Source organism: Pan troglodytes, chromosome 6 (assembly GCF_028858775.2).
Source record: "Pan troglodytes isolate AG18354 chromosome 6, NHGRI_mPanTro3-v2.0_pri, whole genome shotgun sequence".
Classification (NCBI taxonomy): domain Eukaryota; kingdom Metazoa; phylum Chordata; class Mammalia; order Primates; family Hominidae; genus Pan; species Pan troglodytes.
In genome coordinates this window covers 163,302,232-163,330,034 of record NC_072404.2, presented here as the reverse complement: position 1 = coordinate 163,330,034, position 27,803 = coordinate 163,302,232, and the positions used below count along the sequence as shown (strand labels likewise).

Below are 27,803 nucleotides of genomic sequence, written 5' to 3'. Positions count from 1 at the left end.
TTCTTTCCCTTTCTTTCTCTTCTCTCTCTTGCTCTCTTTCTCACTCTTTCTCTTTCTCTCCTTCCTTCCTTCCCTCCCTCCCTCTCTCTCCCCTGCACCCCGCCTCTCTCCCTCTCTCTCCCTCTTTCCCTCTCTCCCTCCCTCTCTCTCCCTCTCTCCCTCTCTCTCCCTCTTTCCCTCTCTCCCTCCCTCTCTCTCCCTCTTTCCCTCTCTCCCTCCCTCTCTCTCTCTCTCTCCCTCTGTCTTTCTTTCCTCAGTCTTGCTCTGTTGCCCAGGCTAAAGTGCAGTGGCACAATCTCAGCTGATTGAAGCCTTGACCTCCTGAGCTCAAGCAATCCTCCCATCTCAGCCTCCCAAGTAGCTGGGACTGCAGGCATGTGCCACCACACCTGGCTTATTTTGTTTTTCTGTAGAGACAAGGTCTCACTATGTTGCCCAGGCTGGTCTTGAACTCCTGGGCTCGCATGATCTTCCCACCTTGGCCTCTCAGAGTGCTGGGATTCAGGTGTGAGCCAGTGTGCCCGGCTAATCAGTGCTTTCTTGTCTCCTGTTGGGCCTTGAGTCAGGAAGGGATGCAGGAGTTACCAAGGTGACCCAACTTGGTTCTTGAAAGGACTGGATACATTGCTCCAAGACTTGCGCTATTGACAAAACCAGTCCGATATGGTGGGTGTGGTTTCCAGTTGCATCTTCCAGAATCTCTGCATACTTCTCAGCCCTTCAGGGCTTCAGAATACTTTTACTGTGACCAAAATTAAGTAGAAATGACATTTTAGGACACTGCCACTGCTCCTGAAGTACCGAAATGACAATCCAGTACTCAAGGATCACCGAAATAATGCCAGTTAGGCATTTGACATTTAAAGCTATTAGGGAAGGATTAAAGGACAACATGAATTAAGTAAAAACAAAAACACAAACCGAAAAGCAAAGAGCTGCTAAGAATGAAAAGGACATTTGCTGTTGGACTGCTGTGTGCCAGGTCCTCCATGTGGAAATTCATTCACATTATTCTGTGTGATTTTCAAGGTATCCTTAAGAGGTAGTTACTATGTATTCCTGAAGATAAGGCTCAGTGACAAACAATTTTCCTAAGGTTACATAACAGGTATGTGAGAAAGATGGATTCAAACTGACATCTAATTCCATCATCATCTTATAGGTTGAGACTTGAATTTGCTATAAACAATTTCTTCTACCATCTTAATAATACAGATTATAAAATATTAGCTAACTTCACAATACTCATAGGGAGAATAGGAGACTTAGCTGGAACACAGGGAGGGTGGCACATTATTTGTGTGACTGTAAATGATGGAAACACTGCAATGATTGAATGACTATTCAAATCTTGGTCACTCAGTAATCCTGTGACTTTTATTCTTCAAGTTTTATCTAAGCAATAAACAAATGAATGTTTGAGAAGAAAACAGAACTCCCTAACTCAGAAAATGGTTTCAGAGTGATTAAAGAAATGTATTTTTCAACTGCAGTCCTGTTTTGGCATATGAACATGAACATTTTTATAGTTAAAAAAAGTGCAGATGAGTGAATTTGGAGATATCTTTGTGTCTCTTGATGATAAGTTCTTGCTTAACTTGGCTCGGTGAAAGGATCATAACGAAGAACTGTTTTCAGCAGCCTGGGTGATATCCAATTCACATGTATTCCTATCATATATTCTAGACTTGCCTGATTTTGTATCTGTAAACCATTAAAATGCTTTGGAAATTTCAGTGTAGTCAGATTCGACTATACATTCAAGACTTCTGGGCACATTAGGTGTTCAATGAATGTTTGCTCAATAAGAGTCAATAAATGAATAAACCTTACACCTAGATGTGGCAAAAAAAAAGAGTGTCTGTTCAATTCTTGTATCCTATTTTTTATGATAAATTCTGCATCCAGTAATATTCTAATTTCTTTTTACTCAATCACAATAATCAAAAAGCTTTAAGACTAGAGGCTATGCTTTTAGTTGCTACAAAATGAAAGGAAAGGGAGTCTTGCCTCTTACTAATATGTGAACCTTGGGGCAGGCTACTACAACCATCCCCTTCTTGGTACAATGGGAGCACTAGTAATAGCAACCATTTCACCAGGTTGTGGTGAGGATTAAACGATGCTAACACAATTAGAAAGCTTAGCACACTGCCTAGCAGACAAGTTCTCAATAAATACCAGCTGCTATCCTTGTTAAGAGCAAGAATTAAGAAGATGGTAGGTTTTTCTTCGTACTTGTATTATTTTCCTAGGAAGCCAGAAGTCTGAAAGCAAGGTGTTCTCAGGGCTACGCTTCTTCAAAAACTCTAGGGAAGAATCTTTCCTTCACTCTTCTAGCCTCTGGTAGCCTCAGGAATTCCTTGGCTTGGGGCAGTGTAACTCTGATCTCTGCCTCTGCCTTCACATGGCTTTCCTTCTATGTCTGTGAGTACCTCTGTGCCCCCTCCTCTTCCTATGAAGACACAGTCATTGGATTTAGGGCCAACCTCCTAGTATGACCTCAACTTAACATAATCACATCTGCAAGGACCCTACTTCCAAACAACGTTGTATTCTGAAGTCCTAGGTGGACATGAATTTTGGGGGACACTATTCAATCTACTATGGCATTCAACCATGAAAAGTAAACACAGAAATTGCTGCCTCTACTATAGGTATGTTATTTTCTCTCTTGCTTAAACACACAGAGAAGACACACAGAGAGTGTACTGCAAATTATGTCTCTAGTTTCTGGTTAGTAATAAAAGTGACATTGATAATTATAGAATTCTTGAGTGTTTTGGGATCTGACTCTCCAAGAAGGAGCAGTTTTAATGTTAGAAAACTATCTTTGGCATGACCAAGCAACTATCCATTCGGTCCCCAATAATCCTGGGGATGACAGACCCACAATTAAACCTTCCATGTAGTCCGGGATGATTCTCCCCTCAGCCTCAGCCGATGGGGTGCCAAGGAATTCTGCATTGGAAGGGACCTACCTCCATTGAGTTAAACTGCTCCTCATTGATGAACGTGCTGAGAAGATGGGATGCTGCTCAGTTATCTGCCGACAGATGAGGAGACTGCCTGCATGGTCTAGTTGTAGGGTTTCCACAATGCCCTTGTGCTATCTCCAAACCATGAAATATTCCCCAGTCAGCACTCCTACTAAAGATTCAAGTAGCCCTGGGAGAGCTAACACTTTAACTGGTGGTCAAATCTTTAGGCATCTCTTTGAAAAAGGGCTCTGGGCTGGGTGTTGTGGCTCATGCCTGTAATCCCAGCACTTTGGGAGGCTGAGGCAGGCAGATCACCTGAGGTCAGGAGTTCGAGACTAACCTGGCCAACATGTTGAAACCGTCTGTACTAAAAATAAAAAATTAGCTGGACGTGGTGATGGGTGCCTGTAATCCCAGCTACTCGGGGGGCTGAGGCAGAAGAATCACTTGAACCTGGGAGGCAGAGGTTGCAGTGAGCCGAGATTGTGCCACTGCACTCCAGTCTGGGCGACAAGAGGGAAACTCCATCTCAAAAAAAAAAAAGAAAAAGAAAGAAAGAAAAGAAAAAAGGGTTTTGGATAAGAGGTTAGAGGAAGTCCCCTTCTTGTATGGTTTTGACTAGTGCGGAATAGTGAGTATCAGTGCATCATCTACAAAGCAGAAGAGATGATCATGAGGAACCTACTCAAATCCAGCCCTGTCTTCCTAGTTCAACAAAGTGACAAGACACGGTAATTTCACTTACATATTCAACTGTACACTCCAGCAAAAGAAAGGGAGAGAGGGAAAGTAGGTATGGAATATGGAGAGACAGAGACAGAGACAGGATTGATGTAGAAATAAAGAGTGTGCTTATGGTGAACGGAGAAGGAAGGAGGAAGAGAAGGGAAGAAGAGGAGGATGATAAGGAGGATGGGGAGGAGGGGGAGAAGGAGAGGAGAGAAAAACAGAATTCAAACAGTATGGGCTGTCTGCCCACCATTCTCCTGGATGGGCTAATAATATACAGGGGTGAGACTTAGCTTATCTGTCCCCCTGGGCTATTTTATGACCTGGGCTATTTTGGGTCCCAAGCCTGTCCTAGTGTGAGCCTCTCACATAGCTGAGTGTGAGACTAGTGTCTTAAGGTTTTTATTTTCATGCAACCTGACCCCAACAAGGCAGCCCTTCCTCCGGTGCCCATCTGAAGGGTGATCTCTTCAGCTGCTTGTGGAAAATGAGTTCTGCTAAATGTATTGAGATTTAACAAATGTATTGTTAAATGTATTGAGATTTTCAAGGACAATATAATTACATAAAATTTTCACCTGACCATGCTTCTCCATTCCAGAAAGTACAACTAGACGGTCCAATAATATCTAATAAATAGCTAGATATTTTATGACCAGAGATAGTTATCCCTCAAATGTCTGGGGTAAGAACTTGGCTTCCTACTATTATTTTTCCAAAGAAGAAAAAATAATGATGTTAGAGGAAATACATCATTGTGCGAAGACTGGAAAATGTAGCTAAGCAAAAACAAAATAAGAAACCTGCACACGTATGTTTATTGCAGCACTATTTACACAGCAAAGACTTAGAACCATCCCAAATGCCCATCAATGATAGACTGGATAAAGAAAATGTGGCACATATACAACATGGAATACTATGCAGCTGTAAAAAGAATGAGTTCATGTCTTTTGCAGGGTCATGGATGAAGCTACAGGCCATCATTCTCAGCAAACTAACACAGGAACAGAAAACCAAACACCACATGTTCTCACTCATAAGTGGTAGCTGAACGGTGAGAACACATGGACACAGGGAGGGGAACATCACACACAGGGGTCTGTTGGGGGGTTGGCGGCAAGGGGAGAGAGAGCATTAGGACACATACCTAATGTATATGGGGCTTAAAACCTAGATGACGGGTTGATAGGTGCGGCAAACCCCATGGCACACGTATGCTTATGTAACAAACCTGCATGTTCTGCACATGTATCGCAGAACTTAAAGCAAAATAAAATAAGAAAAAATACTAGTATTTTTATCCTCCTGCAAAAAATAACCACAGTTAATATTTTGGCGTGTATTCTCACAGTTTGTTTGCCTCATCTCTGCGTGTGTGCATGTTTTATTTTGTATAAACACGTAATCCGGCTGTGTGTGGTAGGTTGGGCCTTGCTTCATTCACTTGGCAAAATATTAGCGATGTTTTCCACATCTGCAAGCATAGACCTATACTCCCAAAGGAAGGCCAGAGAAGGCCTTGCATGGAGCTCATTCTTCGGCCAATGCCAAAGCTCTTTGTAGAGGCTGAGCTGTTTGGCTGAAGCACCAGCCTGAGGTGGGGGGTCACAGGAACTGCTGTGCAGGCACCAGGTTACCTGGAGAGTGAGGTCCAGAGCAGAGGCAGCATCAGGCTGGGAGATCCTTCCAGTCCCTGATGGAGCTTGCCTCAGTGCAGACAAAGCTTTCCTGGACAGCTGTGGGATTCCTCTGAAACAGTTCCACCGTCATTCTACCAAGTCAAGGAGGTACTTGACTCAGAAGGATGCTCATAAATGATTTCCAAATATGTTTTGCAGTCTTCTATTTAAATTTTTTGGTTAAAGTCACTAATTGAATCAAATGAAAACTCATTCTGCTAAACTGATAATAAGGAAATATTTAGATGTCTTTTGTGTAAACATGTTGAAATAATGTCAGAGGCAACACACAGGCTTCATTTCACTTTATCTGCAATGTGGGCTAAACTGGAGAGGATATGCCCCTGCCTTTCTATTCATGACTATTGCCTGTTAACCTCCAGAGGTTTTGCGTGAGCTACTGTGTTTAACCTAACTCTCCAAAAATAAAGGGATGGTGATTTTCTTTAAATTGGTACTTATGTAGTGGAATCTTGCAGGCATTAGTGCTTACTTGATTGCATTCAGACATTACTTTGGCAAGGAAACGACTGCATTAAATTCGCATCAAGCACAATGAATGGTAATTGCAAGACTGTCATTTCTACAAGTGCAAAATTAATGTGTTCTGCAGGCCCATTCCATTGTGTGCCACAGGAAAATCATGGAACCATGTTGTTCTGAACAGAAAAACGCACTGTAATAGCACTGTTAATGTGCTATGGTATTATTCTGCAATGGCGTTCCTTTCCACCTTTGTTGTTGTCTCATGCTCATTTTTCATACCCTGTCTGGCCTAATTTGTATGCTCATATTATAGCGCTGCCAGACAGTAGCCTGGATGTACAGAGAATGTTATGGAACAATTCCTCCTTCTGTGTGTGGCATCTTGTGTGAATAATGCCAGTGTAAACAATCCTCCATGTATTCATCAGAGTCTGAATAGGCTACTTATGTAAAGCTTCTTATTAAGAGATGCACCAACCGTTCACAGAAAACTTTACCCATATGCTATACATTCATTTAGAAAGAGAAGAGTGATTTACACGCATTTCAACTGTAGCTTAGGAAAAGCACCGGCTCCTCCTCTCTTCATCCCTCATTTATATATGGGAAATTAAGCCACAGACCCGTTGAGTCAATTTCTTCTTCTGGTCATGCAGGATCACACGGTATAGTTCAAATGATAATATGCATATGCATTGGGCTCTTGTACTCTGCTCATTGGCTCTGCGGAATCTACTGGGGATTAAAGGAATTATTCAAGACTAAAATAACCAAGTAATAACAGATGCTCTAAGCTGACCAATTAAATGTGGTTTTTCAGCATTTCCGCAGTTTAGCTTAGGCTGAGAGCCACTCAAAGGCGTCCTGAGTAAGAGTAATAATAATGATGTTAATGACTGACCAGAGGAGCTTTCTGGTGAGTGTAGCTTGAATCCAGTCTCTTAGCAACTGCAGGGGGTGGGGGCATCAAGACCACTGGGGTGCACTGGCTGATTCACTATAGAAATTGACTGATCAATTGATCTATTGGAGATCCTAACGTGGGAGGGTCAGGCCTGAGTCCCCTTTTGAAGGCCACCTATTTTATCACTCACCATTAAGATGTATGAGACTGCCTTTGTAGTGTTTCAGGCAGTGAATAATTTGCTAGAATCTGGAAGAAATTCTGCACCATACACAGAGCTTCTCTCATTTTATCAAACAAAAATGATTAGGAAATGATTTTGGTTGGAAAATTCCTACCTAAGTTGAGAGAAAAATTCTGATCATCTTAACCTCAGAATAAGGTACACTTGTTTACATATGAAAAATCATTAAATAGATGATTTGGGCTTAAAAAGACACGCAAAAGTGGCTCTGGAAATGGGTTCCACCTTACCTTTGTTGCAAAATGTTCCATCATATGCAGTATTAGAGCAATCGCAGGAGTAACCGTGGTATCTCTCTAGGCATTTTCCTCCGTTTTCACAGTTTGTTCCATAGCTGGTGCAATGGCCCGAGCATCCGGATATGAACCCAGATGTGACCTTTGCTCTTTCCTCCAGGTCAAGTGTCACCCCATTCATCCTCAAGGAGCGGATGCAGCCCAGGAAGCCCTGCTGGCCCCCAGCACCACCTGGGAATGACAGAAGGCACAGAGTTCAGAGGGAATAACCTCTGCTATTGCTTAATTCTTCATATTTTGAACAACTGTGGTAGGAGATGAGACTGCATAGCGCATCTAGTATTGTCACTATCAAGTTGGTCCTATCTAAATAGAGAAAGTTGAAGCTTTTCTCCCTGCAGGCTATAAGGCCTAATTAAAAGAGCCATCTTCTGAGAAGCAACACGTTTCCTACAGAAATAAAATATTTGGAGAGGCACAAAAATTATATCAGCTGTGTTGGAAGTCTAATCTGGTTTCCCATAGAAAAAGCGTTTACAGAAATCTCTAGATTCTTTGCTCTTTAATCTCACAACATCGAGTTCTGTAGCATTACTCATTGAAAAAATACAAAGGCAGAGACATGAATGTATTAGCATAGTTAACAAGTCAATTAGTTGGAAGACATAAATCCGTTTGAAATGTGATTGTAGGTCTTGGTTCTTGTCTCAAGAGATGCTTTGCTTTTAAGTTCATGTCAAGACTACCCAGGGCTCCTTGTCTGGGGTAGCTGGAAGTTGGAACTGATAACTTTACACAGAAATCAGCTATACCACATTTATTGCTAGGTTAGATCAGATTTCATTGCTTTTGTCTAAATGTCATTACACGACATATAGCACAATGAGCACGTTCACTGTGATTTTTGGAGTAAGTTATAGAGTTGGACTGAGGTTCATGAGCATGAAAATATTAAAATATTCCCAAGAAATTTCATAGAAAGATTCATTGAAACATTCTATCACAAATGGATTTAATTGTGTCTATAGTATTCTTAGCTATAATCTTTTTAAAGCAGCTGGTATAAAAGGAGGAACTCAAATTTATATATATGCTTGCATCTTAGAGTACAACTTTTCTGGAAACTAATCTAAAATGAATAGTAGGTAAAACTGTTGAAAGAAATAGGTGATGAGCATTTAGAGAAGAAAATACTGTTAATAAAAATAAAACCCAAGTTTCTCCTTCATTGAGGGCTACATACTAGGCACTCTATATACAGTGCCTTGTATATGCTATTCACCTGGTCCTCACAACAACTTATCAAAGTAGATATTATTTGCATTATTCCCATTGTACAGATGGAGAAACTAAGGCTTGGAGAAGTTAAGAAGTTTACTCAAGGACTCATAGTTCCTGAGTGGCAACTGTATCACATCTGTCTTATTACTAAGGCAACAAACAGGGTTTATTTGTCTTAAGCCCTGTTCTGTGTAGACCACTTAATACCGAGAAGAACTTTCCAGTCAGGGGCCTCATAGATGTACATGTTTCTGAGATGTAGATTTGGAGGTCTTTAAACATGGAGCAGTCAGTAGGGTTACTGGAATTCAGGTAAGATCAGTAGGCTGGGGATTGATTCTGATCACTTACTCTATTATCTTAAGAAAAGTTATAAACGCCAGTAGATTCGTCAGACAGGACTGGAATATCAAAGGCTTTAGTGGCAGAGATGAATTAGCATCTGCTTATGCCTGCAAAACCCCATCAGTGAAGTGGCAAATGAGTTGCTGTACCATCTCTGCAAACCCAAGCCTTGCAGTTCTCTCACTGGGTGACACATTGGTTTTAATCATGACACCCTTGGGAGTATTTGATTTCTTCTAAAATATTGGAATAGAGAAGTGAAGAGAGTCCAGTGCCTTTTTTGATCAAAGCTATGAGATAGTAGATGGCAAAAGAAGTTATTAAAAACAACTACTTTGAAGGATTTCCCATTCTGCCATCTGTTTGTCAACTGGGCTTCACACCTCTACGCTGAAGAGAATGAGGGCCTTTGCCTGATTTGGAAGAATTTCAACCCTCTAGTTACACCTTGTGTGTTAGAATTTCAATTTGGCTTCTATTATTTTAGCCATTATGGCTTTCGTCCTTGCAATAAGGGCTTTCCAAAACACATTTTATTAAATAAATGTCTGGCCTTAAAAATTTTTTATCACTAGTCAATTAAGACAATTTTATATTCTATCAAAATATGCTAAAATGTAGAAATCATTTTTAGATCTCCCCATCTCTTTCTGCCTGGTGATCAATGTAATAGTCATTGTGGTCACTATAAATGTACTGAGAAGCAGAATACAAAACAGATTCTGTTACGCTACTCAGATTTAACTACTTTCACTTTTAGGGAACAGCCTTTTTCATTTTTCTATGAACATACTATGTGTAAATAAAAAGGAAGAAATGGAATCATAATATACACATTGTTTTGAAACTTGCTTTTTGCAGTTAACATATCATGAAACTTTTTTTTTTGGAGGCGGATTTTCACTCTATTGTTTAGGCTGGAGTGCAGTGGCATGATCTCAGCTCACTGCAACCTCCGCCTCCCGGGTTCAAGCAATTCTCTTGCCTCAGCCTCCCCAGTAGCTGGGACTACAGGCACACACCACCACACTCAGCTAATTTTTGTATTTTTAGTAGAGATGGGGTTTCACCATGTTAACCAGGCTGGTCTCGAACTCCTGACCTCGTGATCTGCCCGCCTTGGCCTCCCAAAGTGCTGGGATTACAGGTGTGAGCCACCGTGCCCAGCCTTTGCAACATTTTCCAAGCAATAAATGTACAACGAGAACATCTTGCTTAGTATCTGCATAGCATCCTATTCTGTGAATGCACTATCACTTATTTCGCTCTTGCACCACCTGTGGACTTTTAAGTTTTTTAAATTTTCCATTTTATATGATACTATAATAATATAATCTTTATGAAAACCTTTGCACACTTGTCGTCCAGTTTTTCCTTAGAATTCATTCTTTAAAATTAGTTAATCATACTTTTAAGTCTAATTGCTAGGATGAAGGGCATATACATTTTAAAGGCACTTGAAATATATTTTCTTCTAAGAAGAATTTACCAACTTCTAATTCACCAGTAGGGTATGAGATTATCATCTTCTCCACACAATTCTAATATTGGTCAGTGCCTTTTTGTATTCATGCCAGTCTGCTTGACGGGGGCAAAAAGGATTCACTGTTTAAATCTGCATCGCCTCAAATACTGTGAGCTGAGTAATTTTAATGTTTTCCCTTTTCTTATTTTTTGTTTCTTTGTGTTCTTCGCTTTTTGCTGGGAATACAAGAGAATATATTTCTTATTGATTAATAACAATATGAGCTTTAACTCTTGGTTATAAATAACTCTTTATTGCAGCTGTATCTTTCCAGTTTGTGTCTTTTGACTTCTCTATGGTGTTTCTTTTTCCCGATGAAAGTTTTGCATGTTTTTGTAGTCACACCCACCTGTCTTATTTGTGTGATTCCTGCCTTTGGTCAGAGGCTTATAAAGACCTTCTATAATACAAAATAATATGATTATTCAACCATATTTTCTTCTAACATTTTTGTGATTTTGCTTCTCTCCACATGTTAACCTTTTGTCTATCTGGGATGTATTTTAATTTGGAAACAATTGGTATTTCATGGATCTTCAGCAATGATTGAGAGTTTGAAAAGACTCTGAATATTAACACGATGAAGAATGGAGATATTTTTCTTTTTTTTAAATTATACTTTAAGTTTTAGGGTACATGTGCACAACGTGCAGGTAAGTTACATATGTATACATGTGCCATGTTGGTGTGCTGCACCCATTAACTTGTCATTTAACATTAGGTATATCTCCTAATGCTATCCCTCCCCCCTCCCCCCACCCCACAACAGGCCCCGGTGTGTGATGTTCCCCTTCCTGTGTCCATGTGTTCTCATTGTTCAATTCCCACCTATGAGTGAGAACATGCGGTGTTTGGTTTTTCGTCCTTGCAACAGTTTGCTGAGAATGATGGTTTCCAGCTTCATCCATGTCCCTAGAAAGGACAGGAAATCATCATTTTTTATGGCTGCGTAGTATTCCATGGTGTATATGTGCCACATTTTCTTAATCCAGTCTATCATTGTTGGACATTTGGCTTGGTTCCAAGTCTTTGCTATTGTGAATAGTGCCGCAATAAACATACGTGTGCATGTGTCTTTATAGCAGCATGATTTATAAACCTTTGGGTATATACCCAGTAATGGGATGGCTGGGTCAAATGGTATTTCTAGTTCTAGATCCCTGAGGCATTGCCACACTGACTTCCACAATGGTTGAACTAGTTTACAGTCCCACCAACAGTGTAAAAGTGTTCCTATTTCTCCACATCCTCTCCAGCACCTGTTGTTTCCTGACTTTTTAATGATTGAGAATGGAGATATTTTTCAAAGGGTCAATCGGCAGAGCAAATAAATCTAGAGTAAATCATATTTTTATTATATCATTAAGGCAGATATTTAGATCTATTCATGGATACTTAATTATTTATATATACAGGGTTCATTTCAGAAAGGATTTAGTGGGGCAGAGTTTTCTCCCTCTGCTTCTGTCTTGATTCTTGGGTCTTTGGACTTCTTAGGTTCTACATGGATCCATCTCTCTTCCTGCACTTGTGTTTGTGGATCTTTCCTTCTCAGGATCATCAACTGTTTCTACTCAGTTGTGTGGCTTTCATCAAATTACATAGTCTCTCTCAGCATCGGTTTCCCCATCCACAGATAAAGGAGGCTGAACTAGATGGTGTCTGTGACTCCTTCCAGCTCTGAATTACTCTGGCTCACGGTTCACAGGCTCTCCCTCTGGGCCTGTGTCTTTTTTTCTGAATTTCAGTAAACACTCTCAAATTCTATTAAATCTCTTCCTTGCTTGCTTTTTCTTTCTTTGCACCGATGTCTGACTTTTTTTTTTCTCCCTCTTTTAACTGGGTGTAACATATGACTGTAGTCTAGTTTGTATTTGTTGTGTTCATTAAGTAAAGTTTTGCTCACACCTGTAATCCCAGCACTTTGGGAGGCCAAGGCGGGCAGATCATCTGAGGTCAGGAGTTTGAGACCAGCCTGGCCAGCATGGTGAAATCCCTTCTCTACTGAAAATACAAAATTAGCCAGGCGTGGTGGCATGCACCTGTAATCCCAGCTGCTTGGGAGGCTGAGGCAGAAGAAAGGCATGAACCTGGGAGGCAGAGGTTGCAGTGAGCCGAGATCATGCCATTGCACTCCAGCCTGGGCAAAAAAGAAAGAAACGCTGTCTCTAAATAAATAAATAAATAAAAAGTTTTGTCCTCCCTCTTCATAATTTATAAAGCAGGTGAGTGAAATGCCATTTTTCGCTCTATAAAGGAAAACTAAATAAATTAGGCTCTTTTCTTGCTTAGGTAGTCCCTGATTTATTTAAATGGGACAGTGAGCTAGAAGGTACTTTTCCTGATCTAGTCAATATGAAGAAAAATCTTCTGTCCTGAAAACGGTCATTATATATTATGTAAAAGACATTAATGCACTAGAATCAGTGAAAATTATTTGAGTTCCACTTATGCGCTCTGTAGAAATCTTTCTTGGTGACAAACGTCATAAGTTTAAATTATAGGTCTTCAAGCAAAAATGCTACTTAACCTTTGTTAATTAGAAAATCAACACATTGTCATTGTAGAGAGCCCCCTGCCATGCAAGGGCTTCACGCACATTAGTCAGACCTGTGATAATTATCCAAGGTGAGATGTGGGTTTAATTTGTAAATCATTTTTTTCTTGTGAAATGCTTTGCAAGTATTGCAATTAAAGATTAATTATGAAAATGCTGGAACTACCCATAATGAATAATACAACTGTAAAATGCACAGAAGATTGGGACAAAATAATCGGCTATTAAATTAAACAAAAAGGGCAAAAACAATGATCAAGAGGAATTATAAAAAAAATACACTGTCCTCAAATTCAGAACTTAATAGTTTTCTAAAGAGCTAAGTTGGGTCCCTGAGCACTTTTGCCCAAAGAGACTGGCCACTAATTCACCATAGAAGGAATCACACTAAAGCCCACACACATAAAATCTAATTTATTCATTCAAAAAATATTTATTTCACGCCTACTATGAGCCAGGCCTTGTTTTAGATGTTTTGTTTGTCTGCTTCATAGTATTGAAGCAAAACACACAAAAGTCTCTGTTCTTGCAGAGCTTATATTCTTGCAGGCAGAAAGAGAAATTTAACAACAAACTCAATAAGAAAATAAAATATACTGTGTGTTAGAAGGTGGTAACCACTATGGAGAAAAAAGTCAGCAGGGTTAGCTGGGATCCAGAGTTGGAGTGGGGTGGGGGAGGCTGCAATTTTAAGTAGGGTGGTTAGGATAGGCCCCACTGAGGAAGTGACAGAAAGGGGATCATGAGCTTGTCCATGGAGAGAGGGCTCCAGGAAAAGAGGTAAGGGGGTGCCATCCTGCAAGTAGGGGAGGCTCGTTGGAAGGGAAGGAGGCGTGAGATGAGAGCGGTTGCAGGATGCTCAGAAGAGCAAAGCCATTGCATGATCAGTTCATGAGTGAAAGGCGTCAGGAAAGCCATTTCTAAAATGATGATGAGGACATGCTTCTTGCCTGCAGGTTCATCCCAATGTGATCACAAATAGCCGCACGATGATGCCAGGCACAATTTGATGTATGGGAGGCAGCAAGCAGGGATGAGGAAAGCATGAACTGTGGTCACAAAGATCTACTTCTATGTGTTGGCTTCCCCGCTCATGGCGTGTGAGCTTCCCAGGTCCTATTTGGGCCTCAGTCTCCTTATGTGTGGCATTGGCATAACAATATGCACCACGTAGGAGTGTGTTAATAACAGATAATGCACTTCTTTGCACTAATTCTAGTTACTGGTAGCTGTTATGATTATTGCTATTATTGAGTATAGGCACATTCTATAGAAGAACAGAGTTGGAATAAATTAAATATGGCTGAGATGATGTGTATATAAATCTGATACTAGAGGTATCAGGAGTGCTATGGACTGAACTGTTTCCCCTCAAAATTTGTCTGTTGAATCCCTAACCTCCAATGTGACTGCATTTGAAGATGGGACCTTTAAAGAAGTACTTAACATTAAATGAGGCCATAAAGGTGAGACCTAATCCAATAGAATTGGTGTTCTTGTAAGAAGAGGGACAGACACTGGGGATGCTCTTGCACAGAGAAAAGATCAAGTGAAGACACGGCAAGAAGACAGCAGTCTGAAAACCAAGAAGAGAAGCCTCAGAAGAAAGCAACCCTACGGACACACTGATCTTGGACTTCCAGCTTTTAGAACTGTGAGAATGTTTATTGTTTAAGCCACCAGACTATGGTATTCTGTTAGGGCAGCCCAAGCAGACCAAGACAATGAGGAAGGGTTATCAGGCTCGGGCTGATCTAGACCTCCCTGAGAAAGTGACCTTGGGGTCCCTCTTCTCACTGCACTGTTTCCATGGAAAGTACAGAGTTAGAGCCAGGTATGGTGGCTCACGCCTGTAATCCCACCAGTTTGGGAGACCGAGGCAGGTGGATCACCTGAGGTCAGGAGTTTGAGACCAGCCTGGCCAACATGGTGAAACCCTGTCTGTATTAAAAAAAAAAAAAAATACAAAAATTAGCCAGACGTGGTGGCACCTGCCTGTAGTCCCAGCTACTCAGGAGGCTGAGGCAGGAGAATGGCTTGAACCCAGGAGGTGGAGCTTGCAATGAGCCAAGATTGTGCCCCTGTACTCCAGCCTGGGTGACAGAGCGAAACTCCATCTCAAAAAAAAAAAAAAAGAGAGAGAGAGAAAAGAAAGCACAGAGTTAGGATGGGTGTTGTTGGTATCTTATCATTCATGGAGGGCTGTGTCTGGACTGGAGAGCTGTGAATTAGCATAGAGGTCTTGAGCCCGCCACTGGAATGGTGTGAGTGACTGGTGGGAAAAAGAGCTAGGACTCCTCTGTGTCTAGGTGACCCACCCTGACCTTGGCTCTCTGGCATGGCAGCCACAGCTGCCCTGGCTAGGTCAGGGGGCAAAAGCAGCTTTGTGTTTGGGCAGGCTGGGCCTTCCCAAGTTGCAATTCTGTACCTGCTATTTCTCCTGTTCTATATGCTACCATTGTTTCTTAGGTCTGAGGCATCAACTTGAACCCATTAAAAAAAAGACCTGTGGTGGGCTGGGTGTGGTGGCTCATGCCTATAATCCCAGCACTTTGGGAGGCGGAGGCAGGCAGATCACTGAGGTCAGGAGGTCGAGACCAGCCTGGCCAACATGGTGAAACTCCATTTCTACCAAAAAAACAAAAATTAGCCGGGCGTGGTGGTGCCCACATGTAATCCCAGCTTCTTGGGAGGCTGTGGCAGGAGAATCACTTGAACCTGGGAGGCAGAGGCTGCAGGGAGCTGAGATTGCGCCACGGCACTCCAGCCTGGGCAACAGAACAAGACTGTGTCTCAAAAAAACAAAACAAAACAAAACAAAACAAAATACCTGTGGTGTCAGTGCAGGTGTGTAAAATATAAACCCAGTTATCTGGTTGAACTGAGAACAGCAGAATGGCCAAGAGTCTTCAGTGGTGTACAGAGTTAAAGGAAATTGCTCCCCATTCTTTAGTGCAGAGCTGCATGATTGACAAGTATTGATCAGTGGTTTCTCTGTCAGCTAGATATTGGAGGGCAAGTATGAAAAAAGCTTTCACATACTGAGAGAACTGGGGTTTGGAAAATTGCTTTTTCAGATGACGCTCATGAGTGCTCATTCATAACTCCATCAATAGGATGGATTTTTTTCAGTTCATTATTATTGCATGGATTTTCGTGTCCTCAGAGTAAAGGACATGCAGAACATGTGAATCCAAACTATTAAACTAGAAGGAAGCTTCAAAATAGAGACTGAAGGGACACTGGGTTTCCATAGTATAAAGCACTCCTATGTGTCCAAGTGTGAAATGTTATGCTACGGGGGTGGAGCTAAGTGGTCTGATTCATTGTAGAGGCTATGGTGGCAGGATAAGCATGGTAAACTATTGGTTATTTCAAAAGCTAATATTAATTAAATACTAGAAGTATCAGGCACTATTCCAGAACTTTACTCTCAGAGCTAGATATTATTATCTCCATTTTACAGACGAGTGAACTGAGAATAAGAGAGTTAATTTATTTGCTGTCATATAGCCAGTAAGTAGCCAGAACTCACACCCAGGCTGGCTAGCTTTTAAGCCTGCACTCTTACTATGCTCTGGCCACCGTTTGATTTTTGGGCTTACATCATATAAGGCACTTTCTTCTCCTACGTCTGATATGCTTCTAGACATTGTTGTACTTAGGTATACAAAATGCTGATAGAGTGATTAATACCTGAGGCAAGACATTTACCACCTGCCAGAACACTGTCTTATATTTATTTATTTTTTTTGGCACAGTTTTGCTCTTTGGCTCAGGCCGAGTGCAGTGACGCAATCATGGTTCACTGCAGCCTTGACCTCCTGAGCTCAAGCAATCCTCCTGTCTCAGCCTCCTGAGTAGCTGGGGTTACAGGCACATGTCACCATGCCTGGTTAATTAAAAATTTTTTTTTTGTAGAGACAAGGTCTTGCTATGTTGCTCAGGCTGATCTTGAACTACTGGATGGAAGGGCTCCTCCTGCCTTGGCCTCCAAAAGTGTTAGGATCACAGGTGTGAGCCCCTGCACCTGGGCAGACCACTGTCTCTAAAGCTACAAGGATGGCTGAAGCTGAAAGGGGAAATGCAATACTCACAGAGCCAGGAATGTCAATGTCCAAATTAATCTCTAAGCCAACAAAGAGAAGACACTTTTTTGATGCTGTCATTAAGATCATATTTATTTCTTAGTGCAAAAGGTCAATACTACAGTTTTGAAACCAAGGCAGTTATGGGCTTTGGCCACTGCTAAAATGGTGGATGATGGATACTTCCCCTAAGCTCAGTCTGACAGCACTGATTTCAGAAGCCATTGCTTTACTGTGGGACCTACAGTTCCAAGTTGCATCTGAAAGTGGGGATATGAGAGAATAGAGTGCTAAACCACTACTTTCTAGTTGGATCCAAATTTCAAAATTATTAACGCTATTTTAGTAAACTTTAATAAACCCAGACGTCAAATATATCAGCCTAGAACTCTTGTCTAAATACATTTTTGCAAATATCTTTAGGTTATTGTTCATATTACGTGTCCTGCTGGTGAGTTTTGTCATCTTTGAAGTAAAATAAGCGTCCTCTTTCTGCTGATCTTCATGTATCTCCCCCTCCCCCTCTCCTGCTTCCATCTGTCTTTTAAAGTCTCTATTTAAACATTTGTATCTAGTCTTTTTTTAAATCCGGAGTCAAGAATCCCTGGTGTTATTATCCAAGCTGGCACCTTGTTCTCTTCACTCTCAGACTTCACATACAAGCCTTTGCGGATGCTAGTCCCAGGTCAAGCCTGGGATGGATCCGTGAGGGATTAGTGTAGCTCTGATGACCAAGCCTCATGGGTATGTCAGCCATCCAATGCAAAGGGGTGGAGGAAAAAGAAGAGAAGCTTGGGGATTGAGGAAAAGGGAAAAGGGAGGCGAGTTGGCAGAGAGGCTGAGAAAACAGAAGACTGGAGTGTTTTGATGTCAAGATTTCAAGGAGGGCATAGTGACAATTGTTAAATAAGAGCAAGAGGTCAAGGAAAATCAGACAACAGTAAGAGGCTATTGGATTTGGTTATTTTTGAGACAGACACTTCAATATAGCAATAAGATGCTTATTAGTGGAGGAACGGGTAGTGAGAGGCTAGATTTAGTGGTATAGATACACCACTGGTTTAAGAATCAATGACAGTGGAAGATGGCTGTCCCCTGTCTAGGTGGGAGTGAGGTACTCTGAAGTTGTGTGTGTGTATGGGAGGTGGGTGAGGGACATGGACTGGAAACAAGAAAGGGTTGAGAGGGATGACAATGCCAGAGGTTTGTCCTGAGGCAGGAGTTTTTCTTTGCCCCCCCAACTTTCCAGGAGGAGCTCAATGCAGGCCCTGAACTTTTGTTTTTCGTTGTAGGAAGACAATAATAAAGGCGGCATTTGGAAATCTCAACGGAATATGCTTGAACTCAGAAGGCGAAATGACAGGACCTCTGAGGACAGCAAGCACTGCGAAATAAGGGCAAGAAGCAGCGCTGAAGACACAGAACCAATGACAGCAGAAAACTGTAGGATTTGCATAAAAGACGCCTTCGTTATGGTGCCGACACGAAGCGGCAGCAAACTTAGCAGAATCCCACCTTCCTGATATTGGAGACACGGGACAATGACAAACTATATGAATAAGAATTAGTTGGAGATATTGAAGTGAAAAATCTATAACTGTCAAAATAAAGATATCCTTGGAGGGGCTGAATGGCAGAACAGATAAAGCTGATGAACATTTTCGTGGGTTGGGATATTGGGTCAAGAAACCTTCCATGAAGACAATAGGAACGAATAAAGAGATTAGAAGAATAAAACAAAAGTCAAGAATTACGGAGGGTAGAAGTGTCAACATCTGCACAATAGTAGCTTCATAAGAAAAGAATAAACACAGGCAAGAAACTATCTGAAGAAATATCTGGTATTTCCAGAACAAACAATATTAGAGTTCAAATGGAAGGCACGCATGAAGTGCTTAAACAGGGTAGGTAAGAAAAACAACAACCACCACCACCAAAACCAAAAAACAACACCTTCATCAATAGCTGTGGATCTGAACCAGAGACCCCCAGCCCCAGGGATCCTCCCGATCCATGTACAGGAGTCACAAGTCTTGAGAACACAGATGGAAAAAATACTGCGTCTTTATTTTCACTGCCAAGTCAAAATTATAGGAGTAATTGGTCCAAATGGATTTTTAAAATGTTCAGCAATATCAAATCTAAGATGAACATTTAAACAAAAGGATACAAACACCTGTACAAAAAAATACCAGGTTATAACAGGAATATTAGCAACAACAAGAAGGCTAGCATAGTAGTTTGTTCGTTTATTATCTTTTTTCTTTTTTTTTTTAGAGTTAGGGTCTCGCTGTGTCGCCAGGCTGTAGTGCAGTAGTGTGATCACAGCTCACTGCAGCTATGACCTCCTGGGTTCAAGCCATCCTCCTGCCTCAGCTCCAGGGTAGCTGAGACTATAGGCGCACATTATTATGCCTGGCTAGTGTAGTCATTTTCTCTTTCTTTTGAGACAGGGTCTTACTCTGTTACCCAGGCTGGAATGCAGTGACACAATTACGGCTCACTGCAGCCTAGACCTCCTGGGCTCAGGCGATCCTCTCACCTCAGCTTCCCAAGTAGCTGATATTACAGGTGTGTGCCACCACATCCAGCCAATTTTTGTACTTTTTGGTAGAGATGGGGTTTCACCATGTTGCCCGGGCTGGTCCTGAACTCCTGGGCACAAGAGATTTGCCTACCTCAGCCTTCCAAAGTGCTGGGATTACAGGCGCGAGCCACCGCGCCCAGCAGTGTAGTAGTTTTAAGAGCAGAAACAAAACTGTGAGATTTAAAAAAAAATGTCATAAGGAACAAAGATGGAAATTACATACTGGTACAAGGAACAATAAATCAAGAAGATCATGAACACATCTAACTAGCAAAATAGACTTCAGTTACCCGAAGCTACCACTGATAGAACTATTGATAGAAATTCAGTAAATAAAGTTGGAAATTTATACTCAGAAACTGATAGGTCAAGCAGTGCTTAGTGAAATTAGGTACACACATACTCTATGACTCAGTAATTCTGGGGACACACACAGGCACACACACACACAAGACGTCCTCACACAGGTGGCAGAGAATGCACATAAATATATTCCCTGGAGGGTTATTCGTGGTGGCAGAGTTGCAGGAAACCTAGGTATTCATCATTAGGGGATAGAATAAATGATGCGTGGTAAATACACATAATGGAGCACTATGCACATAGTATTCAGAGAACTACTCAAATAGATCTTAACAATGTAAGGCAGAGGGAAGAGAGTAAGAAACAGAATGAGATCTGCAGTACAATGCCACCTATATAAAGCATGGCACACAAGAGACAACACTGAATTTCCACAATGATATGTATACTTTGAACAAATATATAGAGGGTGGGACTAGAAGACCATCCATAAAATACGTTTCAGTGGGTGCCGGCGATGGCGAGAGGGTGAAGCTGGCAATGGTGAAGAAAAAACGTAATAAAATGAAATTAAAATGAAAGAGGAACATTGTCAGGATGTGACAATAGGACCATGAAAGGAGGAGAGACCCACGCAATATCCTGCACATCAGGGGGCCTTGAAAATACGAAGGAGCAGAAACCAAACTGTGAGATAAAAACATGAGAGGGAAGCGTCTGATGGGAAACGACCCTGTTTATCTGAATGCGGAATACTAAAAGTGGGCCTCTTTTTTCTCACGCTCATAGTGTACTGTGGGAGGAACTATGGGGCTGCGAGGACCTATCCCTTCTTCAATATTTGTGTCATTGATACTAATTTATTTTATTACAATCTTTTTCTGTGGGACAGTTGCCATTTATTATCATGAAGTTTAGTTCAGTCCTTATCGGAAAGATAAAAAATCTGTATAAGAAATTATTTATTTGTTGAAAAACATTTTTCCATATTGATTGCAAAAGTGGTACCGTTACATTAAAATGTCTTCTCTGCATCAGACCATTCCAATTGCCATGAGAATGTTGGAAGAAAGACCAGAGTTCCTGAAGCATTTGGTCTGTGACACATGAGAAGGTGAACCTTTACTTTCTTAGGTTCAGAATGTTCATCGTAAAGTTTCTACCCATATAATATAGTTAACAGATTATCTTTTAGTTAGTTGGGAGCTCAAAAGACATTAAAAGTACACTGTTGATTTGATTATTTGGGAGCACATTTTAAAAAAAGCAAAAATTGTCCAGGCGTGGTGGCTCATGCCTCTAATCCTAGCACTTTGGGAAGCTGAGGCCAGCGGATCATGAGATCGAGAGATCGAGGCCATCCTGGCCAACATGGTGAAATCCTATCTCTACTAAAAATACAAAAATTAGCTGAGTGTGGTGACGTGTGCCTGTAGTCCCAGCTACCTGGGAGGCCGAGGCAGGAGAATTGCTTGAACCCGGGAGGCGGAGGTTGCAGTGAGCTGAGATTGTGCCACTGCACTTCAGCCTGGTAACAGAGGGAGACTCTGTCTCAAAAAAAAAAAAAAAAAAAGTGCAAACATTGTACCTATCATCACTCACTTCCTATGGTAATGCTCTGACTGAAAGGTAGCTGGAATTGCAAAAGTCAATTAGTTTTGATCCCTAAAGGGCAAAGGGCAGAAAACATACATGGCAACTGTAAGTGGGAAGGGGCTATCGTTTGCCCTTTGTGGGGGTCGTAGGTGGAGATGGTTCTATTGAGAAGATAGCAGCTGACTAAGCGTGGTGGCCCAGCAGGTTCAGAAAAGAATAGAGGGCTGGTAACCCTTGTAGTGAACAGCTGTGAAGGGGAAGACATTTCTTGGAGGAGCTTCTATATTTTATTTGCATTTTTGCTTTGCATATAGTCGATTGATTTCAATGTAGTAATTTTTTTTGCTAGATTTTGTCCAGCAAATTAATTTACTCTTTAATGTATGGCAATGGTTTCTAATTATGACATCACTCCCTATTCCTATCCCAGAGAGAACCAAGAACTAGTTACAAGGGTTGGGGTAGAAACTCTGCATTAGGATTCCAGCCAGCATCACAGCTACCGCCAAACAGGCAAGACCTCAATTTGATATCAGGAAGACTGAAAACTATGCTCAGGCTCTAGACTGATTTGAAATGCTGTCTTTCATAATATGCTGACTTTCTCTGTGACTTTTTTTTTTTTTTTTTTTTTTTTTTTGCTGCTTCTGCTTCTGTCATGCTTGATTTCAGTCTGTGGTTCCCAGTAAAAAGATATTTCCCAAGATGGTAAATATCATCACATTTTGAGAAAAGAATTCTGGAGAAAGTTTATAAGGGAAAACCCTTCTTGCTTTGGAAAGGAGATGATCTAATTTTGAATACGGATATTAACCCAGAAAAATCACAATCACTTATTTATTCATCCAAATGTTTGCTCAGCAAATATTTATTGGGTAACCATTGGCCAGTTGTTATTGGACCCTATCCTCAGTCTATGCTGTATGTAGCTTACCTTCTAGGGGGAGGACACATAAATAAACATATTCATTTATTTCTGAATAATAATAATTTTCTGGGGTTTCGACACCCTCTAGAGGTTTCCCATTGGTTACTTGGTATATGCCCTATGTAAATGAAGAAGATGAAGTCAAGTGACAAAGTCATTTACTCAGTATGCACCCTATGTAAATGGCAAGGATGTTACTCAGTGTGCGGCGTAAGTAAATGGAGAGGATGAAGTGAAGCTACACAGCCATTCACCTTCCTGTCATTGCTGAAGCGTTCCCATTTGATTTAGTTCCAAGAAGTCAGCATGAATCTGCCTATCTTCCCTGCTTCCAGACCCTATTCTCCTGCCTCAGCTGCATTTGAGGGACAGTCTGGAGGTAGACTCACATGGCTTACTATTGGATAGGAAGCGACGAGGGAAAGAGAAGAAAGAAAGGGAAGAAGGAAATCAAGGGTAACTCCAAATTTAGGGTGGATGGGTGGATTAGATGGTGCTGCCACCTACTGAGATGGGGAGGGCTTTTGGAGGAACAAATTTCCAGGAGGCATCAAGAGTTCTTTCCCATCATGTTTATTCTAAGATGTCCATTTAATATCTAAGTTGAAACACAAAGTAGAAAGTAGGATAAGTGGATCTAGAGTTCCTGAGAGAAGAGAGGCCTGGAGATTTAAATTTGAGAGACATTGGCACAAATTATTATCAGAAGCCATTGGATGGTGGGCTGAATGAGATCATCCAAGACAGTATTCGGATGAGAAGACAGGAAGGCTCTGTGACACTGCAACGCTTAGTGGTCAAGCGGAGGAAGGAGGGAATGCAGGAGAGACTAAGCGATGGCCAGCTTGGTAGGAAAAATAAGCAGGACAGCACACGGCTGTGGAATCTGTGGGAAGAAAGTATTTCAGGAAGGAGAGCAGGAGACATGCTGCTGAGAGAGTCTGCAAAGCCCCGAAGAATGTGTCCGAGACTTAGAGATCCATGCTGACTTTGACGACTTTATAAAAGCTTTACCAAAGGAACTAAAAACAAAACAAAACAAAACAAAACAAAAAAACCAAAACATTATTTCCATGTCATAGAGACTGTCAAGTAAGAAGTCTCATTCCCTGAGAAGAGTGTTTTGCATGAAATTCTCGTTAAACCAAACCCTTTGCGTCTGACAGTGGCTCTCTGCAGGCCTAGATCTTTGCCATGGCGACTTTATCATCTGCATAATACCAGCCAGGGCTGCCTGATGCCCAGCCTCACCACTGCCTGTCAACTTCAGTCTCTCCCATAGACTCCATAACTGGGAGAGTGCTCCACAGGGGGCCGGTATTGCATGTGGGGCCTGCAAATCTTCCTTGGGATGGATTCTCCTGCACGTTGTGGGAAGCTTTGGGAGCACCCAGTGTCACCGCACTTTTCCACATGCCCTCTGGGCCACAGGGTCATCTCAGCCAGGGGACGCTGGTATAGACTGACCAAGAGGGCCTGAACTTTGCCTTCAGCTTGACTAAACTTTACATAGGGCCCCTCCATTCCACCCTGGACCCCTGACCTTGCTTTTCAAGAGCACTTACTTTAGAAAACTTGTTATTATTAATTCTTTCTCTGCCCTTTTGAGATGTAAATTTTTTAAAAAGCTGTTTGCCAGTTTTACAACCCAGGAACGGCTTTTTCAAAAACTTGGGAGTCATCTCTTTGAAATGGTAATTGTCAAGGAAAATAGCACCCTGTCTCCCCTCCACGGGAGGGTGGGAGCCTAACTTCAGAGGATACCTGGCTCCAAGTTGTGAAAGTTTACTTTTCCTTTGGGTAGAGCCAATTAGAAAACACAGACACCCTATGATCCCTCCTATCCCAGCTCTTAAAAACTTTCCCATTGTATTTTAGTGAAATAAAAAAAAAACCAAAAAAATCAAAATAAAGAAACAAAATTCTCCTGCCCTTAGCTGAAGTGGAGGCGAGCTCGACTGCATTCTGGCTTCTCTACCCTGTCGCAACAGCCCTGGATGAAGATCTTCCTTGCCTGTTGAACTTTGCCCAGTGCAATTTTTGCTTTGACAAGAGGAATGATTAAAGCGCTGAGTCTTTGGAGTCAGACTGTCTGGAACCAAATCCCATCTCTGTGTCTTCCTAAATGCACGACCTTCGGTAAGTCAACTAATCTTTAATGTGAGAATAAAACAAGAATTAGCAATGTTATCTATGTTATAGACTCGTGTGGACTCATTGAGGGGAAGCATGGGAAGCACGTGGCTCTGGGGTTCACCGGGGTGTCTCAGTCAGCATTCACGTGGTTGCTTTTGAGGCAGGTTTGCAGGAAACAGGGGCAGGCACACATTCTCTAGGTTATAATTCCTGCAATTTGAGTTGTACATTTTTTTTTTTTTTTTGAGATGCGGTCTCACTCTGTCACCCAGGCTGGAGTGTAGTGGCACGATCTTGGCTCACTGTGACCTCTGCCCACTGGGTTCAAGCTATTCTCCTGCCTCAGCTTCCCAAGTAGCTGGGATTACAGGCACCCGCCAGCATGCCTGAGTAATTTTTGTATCTTTAGTAAAGACGGAATTTCACCATGTTGGTCAGACTGGTCTCAAACTCCTGACCTCAGGTGATCTGCCCGCCTTAGCATTCCAAAGTGCTGAAATTACAGGCGTGAGCCACCGTGCCCGGCCTGAGTTGTACATTTTTTATTACCAATTTCTTAGATATGAGAAATAACCATTTTATTCATACATAGATTTGGGTGAATTTCATTATTAGAATTCTATTTTTCTCCTTTACACACAAATGCGATTTTCTCTTTGGTCTCTCAATGATACTGCATTTCAGATGGCACTGGAATGATCCATTTGCAATTTTGGAATACAGAGAGTATGAGAAGCAGCTGACCAAACAAGCTGTATTTTAGAATTTGGGGAGGTTGGACTGAGAGAATGGTTATAACATTTCAGTCTGTAGTTGCTTATACGTCCATTTAATAAACCTCAACTCTTCCATAAACTCAGGTTGCCACCCAGGAGAAAAAAGTCTCCTGATAGACAAACTGTCAGAGGAAGAAGAGGCTGCAGGCTTCCCCACTCTCAGGTAGTCTCTGAGTCCTCCTGAAGACAGCGTGCCTTCCACTGAGTCTTAATCAGGCTTTCTGCCCAACGCAAAAGAGCTTGAAGCACTGAGGGTGATTTTTCAACTCCTTTTTGGACTGCACAAAAGAGATGGTTCCCTTTAACCTCTAGAGAGATATCAGAAGAGGCCAGAGCCAAGTAAATTGAGCATAGACATTTGTCATGAGTTAAGATGACCTCGCCTCTGTCAAGGAGCCACTTAGGAGCTTGACTTCTTCCTGAAGCTGTCTGAAGTGGCCTCCAGATCTTGTAACTCTGATCTCCTCCCTTAATGACTGCCAAGAGCAGTTGCATGCTCTGGCTAGTGTCTAGCTTGCTGCATGCTAACCCTGTCCTAGCTCCCTGACCTGAACAGCCTGCTTGGCTCCCCGCAGTGGTGTTTGCTTGCCAGCTCCTGGCCATGCCCTGGGCTGGCAGCCAGCCTCCCAGGCTGGGGACCCAGCAGATATCTTGCCTTCTCCCACTCCTGCTGCTGCTATCAGCTGTCAGGACTCCAAACTCCTTGTATGTCTCTGCCAAAGAGGGCTTTGCTCAATCCAGCCTGGCATTGTTCATGCTTAGACAATGACCATCAGCTTGTTTGCTTTCTCCACCTCCTAAGAAAAATCTGGCTCACGGACAGCTCAGGTCCGAACACCTGGGCTGGCTGAGGCTTCAGATCAACATGTGGCTTAAGTGCTTCTGCTGGGCCATCCAGGGAGCTCGTCATATGCTGGTCACTCATTTTGGATCAAAAAATGGGAAAAGTTTCCTGCACTTTTCAGACAAATACCAGCAAGTGCTTTTTTTCTTTCGGTGTCTCTTAGTTTTTAAATGTATTTGTTACTTTTTGATTAAACCAGAATAATCTCTGGATTCTTACAACTTCCAAAAGACCTGTGTTAACCCTTTTGGGATGACAGCTTCTAATTATATTTTAGATGTGCAGTGAGGTGAACTGTGTCTTCTCTGTTTTTTTTTTTTCGGTTACTTTGCAAAAGGACATGTGAGCCTGGCCTCGCTAATGACACCACCTTTGCAAAGATCACACAGCAAGAAAAGTCTAGCATGGCTGACTCCGTCCTGCTTCTAGCCTCACAGCCTGGCTGTCCTTGCTCCTTCCTGGGCATAGGTCAGGCTAAACTAACCATGGGAGGTATTTGGTTTAGAGTTTAGCTTTTTTTTTTTTTTTTGAGACGGAGTCTTGCTCAGTCACCCAGGCTGGAGTGCAGTGGCGCGATCTCGGTTCACTGCAAGCTCCGCCTCCCGGGTTCATGCCATTCTTCTGCCTCAGCCTCCTGAGTAGCTGGGACTACAGGCACCTGCCACTACACCTGGCTAATTTTTTTGTATTTTTAGTAGAGACGGGGTTTCACCGTGTTAGCCAGGATGGTCTCGATCTCCTGACTTCGTGATCCCCCCATCTCGGCCTCCCAAAGTGCTGGGATTACAGGCGTGAGCCGCCGTGCCCGGCTAGAGTTTAGCTTTAAAGCAAGGATGATAATTGTCCCTCCTTAAAACTGGTTCCCTCCTGGCTGGAAGATTGAAACCGCCTTTGTAAAACCAATGAAAGGCCATGAGATTAGAATTATGGGAGAGGCCTGAACTCTATTAAAATGTAGGTGTAGTTTCTAGAATCCCTTAATGCTCAGGAGTCATGTGGCCGGAGGTCACAAGATTTGTGGCTTCCTCAGTTGCTTTTTTAGATAACATCACTATTGTAGAACTTAAGATTGGTCTTTTGAGATTTTTTTTTCAGATTTTTGCATTCTGGAAACCACCTGCCTCCATCCAGACTTGGGATGCAGAACTCAACCAGTTCTGTGGCTGTCACCCTGAGGCAGACTCAGCACATGAGGACAATTTTCCCCACCCCTATGATTTCATCTCCAACCAATCAGCAACACCCATTCCCTAGCCCCCTGCCCACCAAATTGTCCTTAAAAACCCTAGCCTCTGAGTCCTCACAGAGGCTGATTTGAGTAATAACTCCAGTCCTTCTGCTTGGCTGTCCTTGTGTTAATTAAACGCTTTATTTACTGCAATAACATTGTCTCAGTGAATTTGGTTTACCTGTGTAGCGGGCAAGAAAAACCCTTCAGGCAATTACATTAACACAGGTAAGCGGGTGGAAGGTGGCCTTCTGTAGAGCTCTGTGTGCAAAGCCAAGAACTATTTTCAGTCTGTTTCAGCTTTAAGTTGTATGAAAGCCCTTCCTTCCAGAACCCAGGTGGAGCTC

At 42.0% G+C, this 27,803-nt stretch overlaps 1 protein-coding gene across 1 annotated transcript in view; it reads right to left on the bottom strand.

Annotated features, from left to right (window-relative positions):
- Nucleotides 1-27,803, bottom strand: part of CNTNAP2 (contactin associated protein 2) — a 2,300,337-nt gene that overhangs the window by 243,960 nt on the left and 2,028,574 nt on the right. The window contains exon 18 of the mRNA XM_063815738.1: nucleotides 7,257-7,493. Coding sequence (XP_063671808.1) covers nucleotides 7,257-7,493 — 237 coding nt within the window. The remainder of the gene's footprint in view (nucleotides 1-7,256; nucleotides 7,494-27,803) is intronic.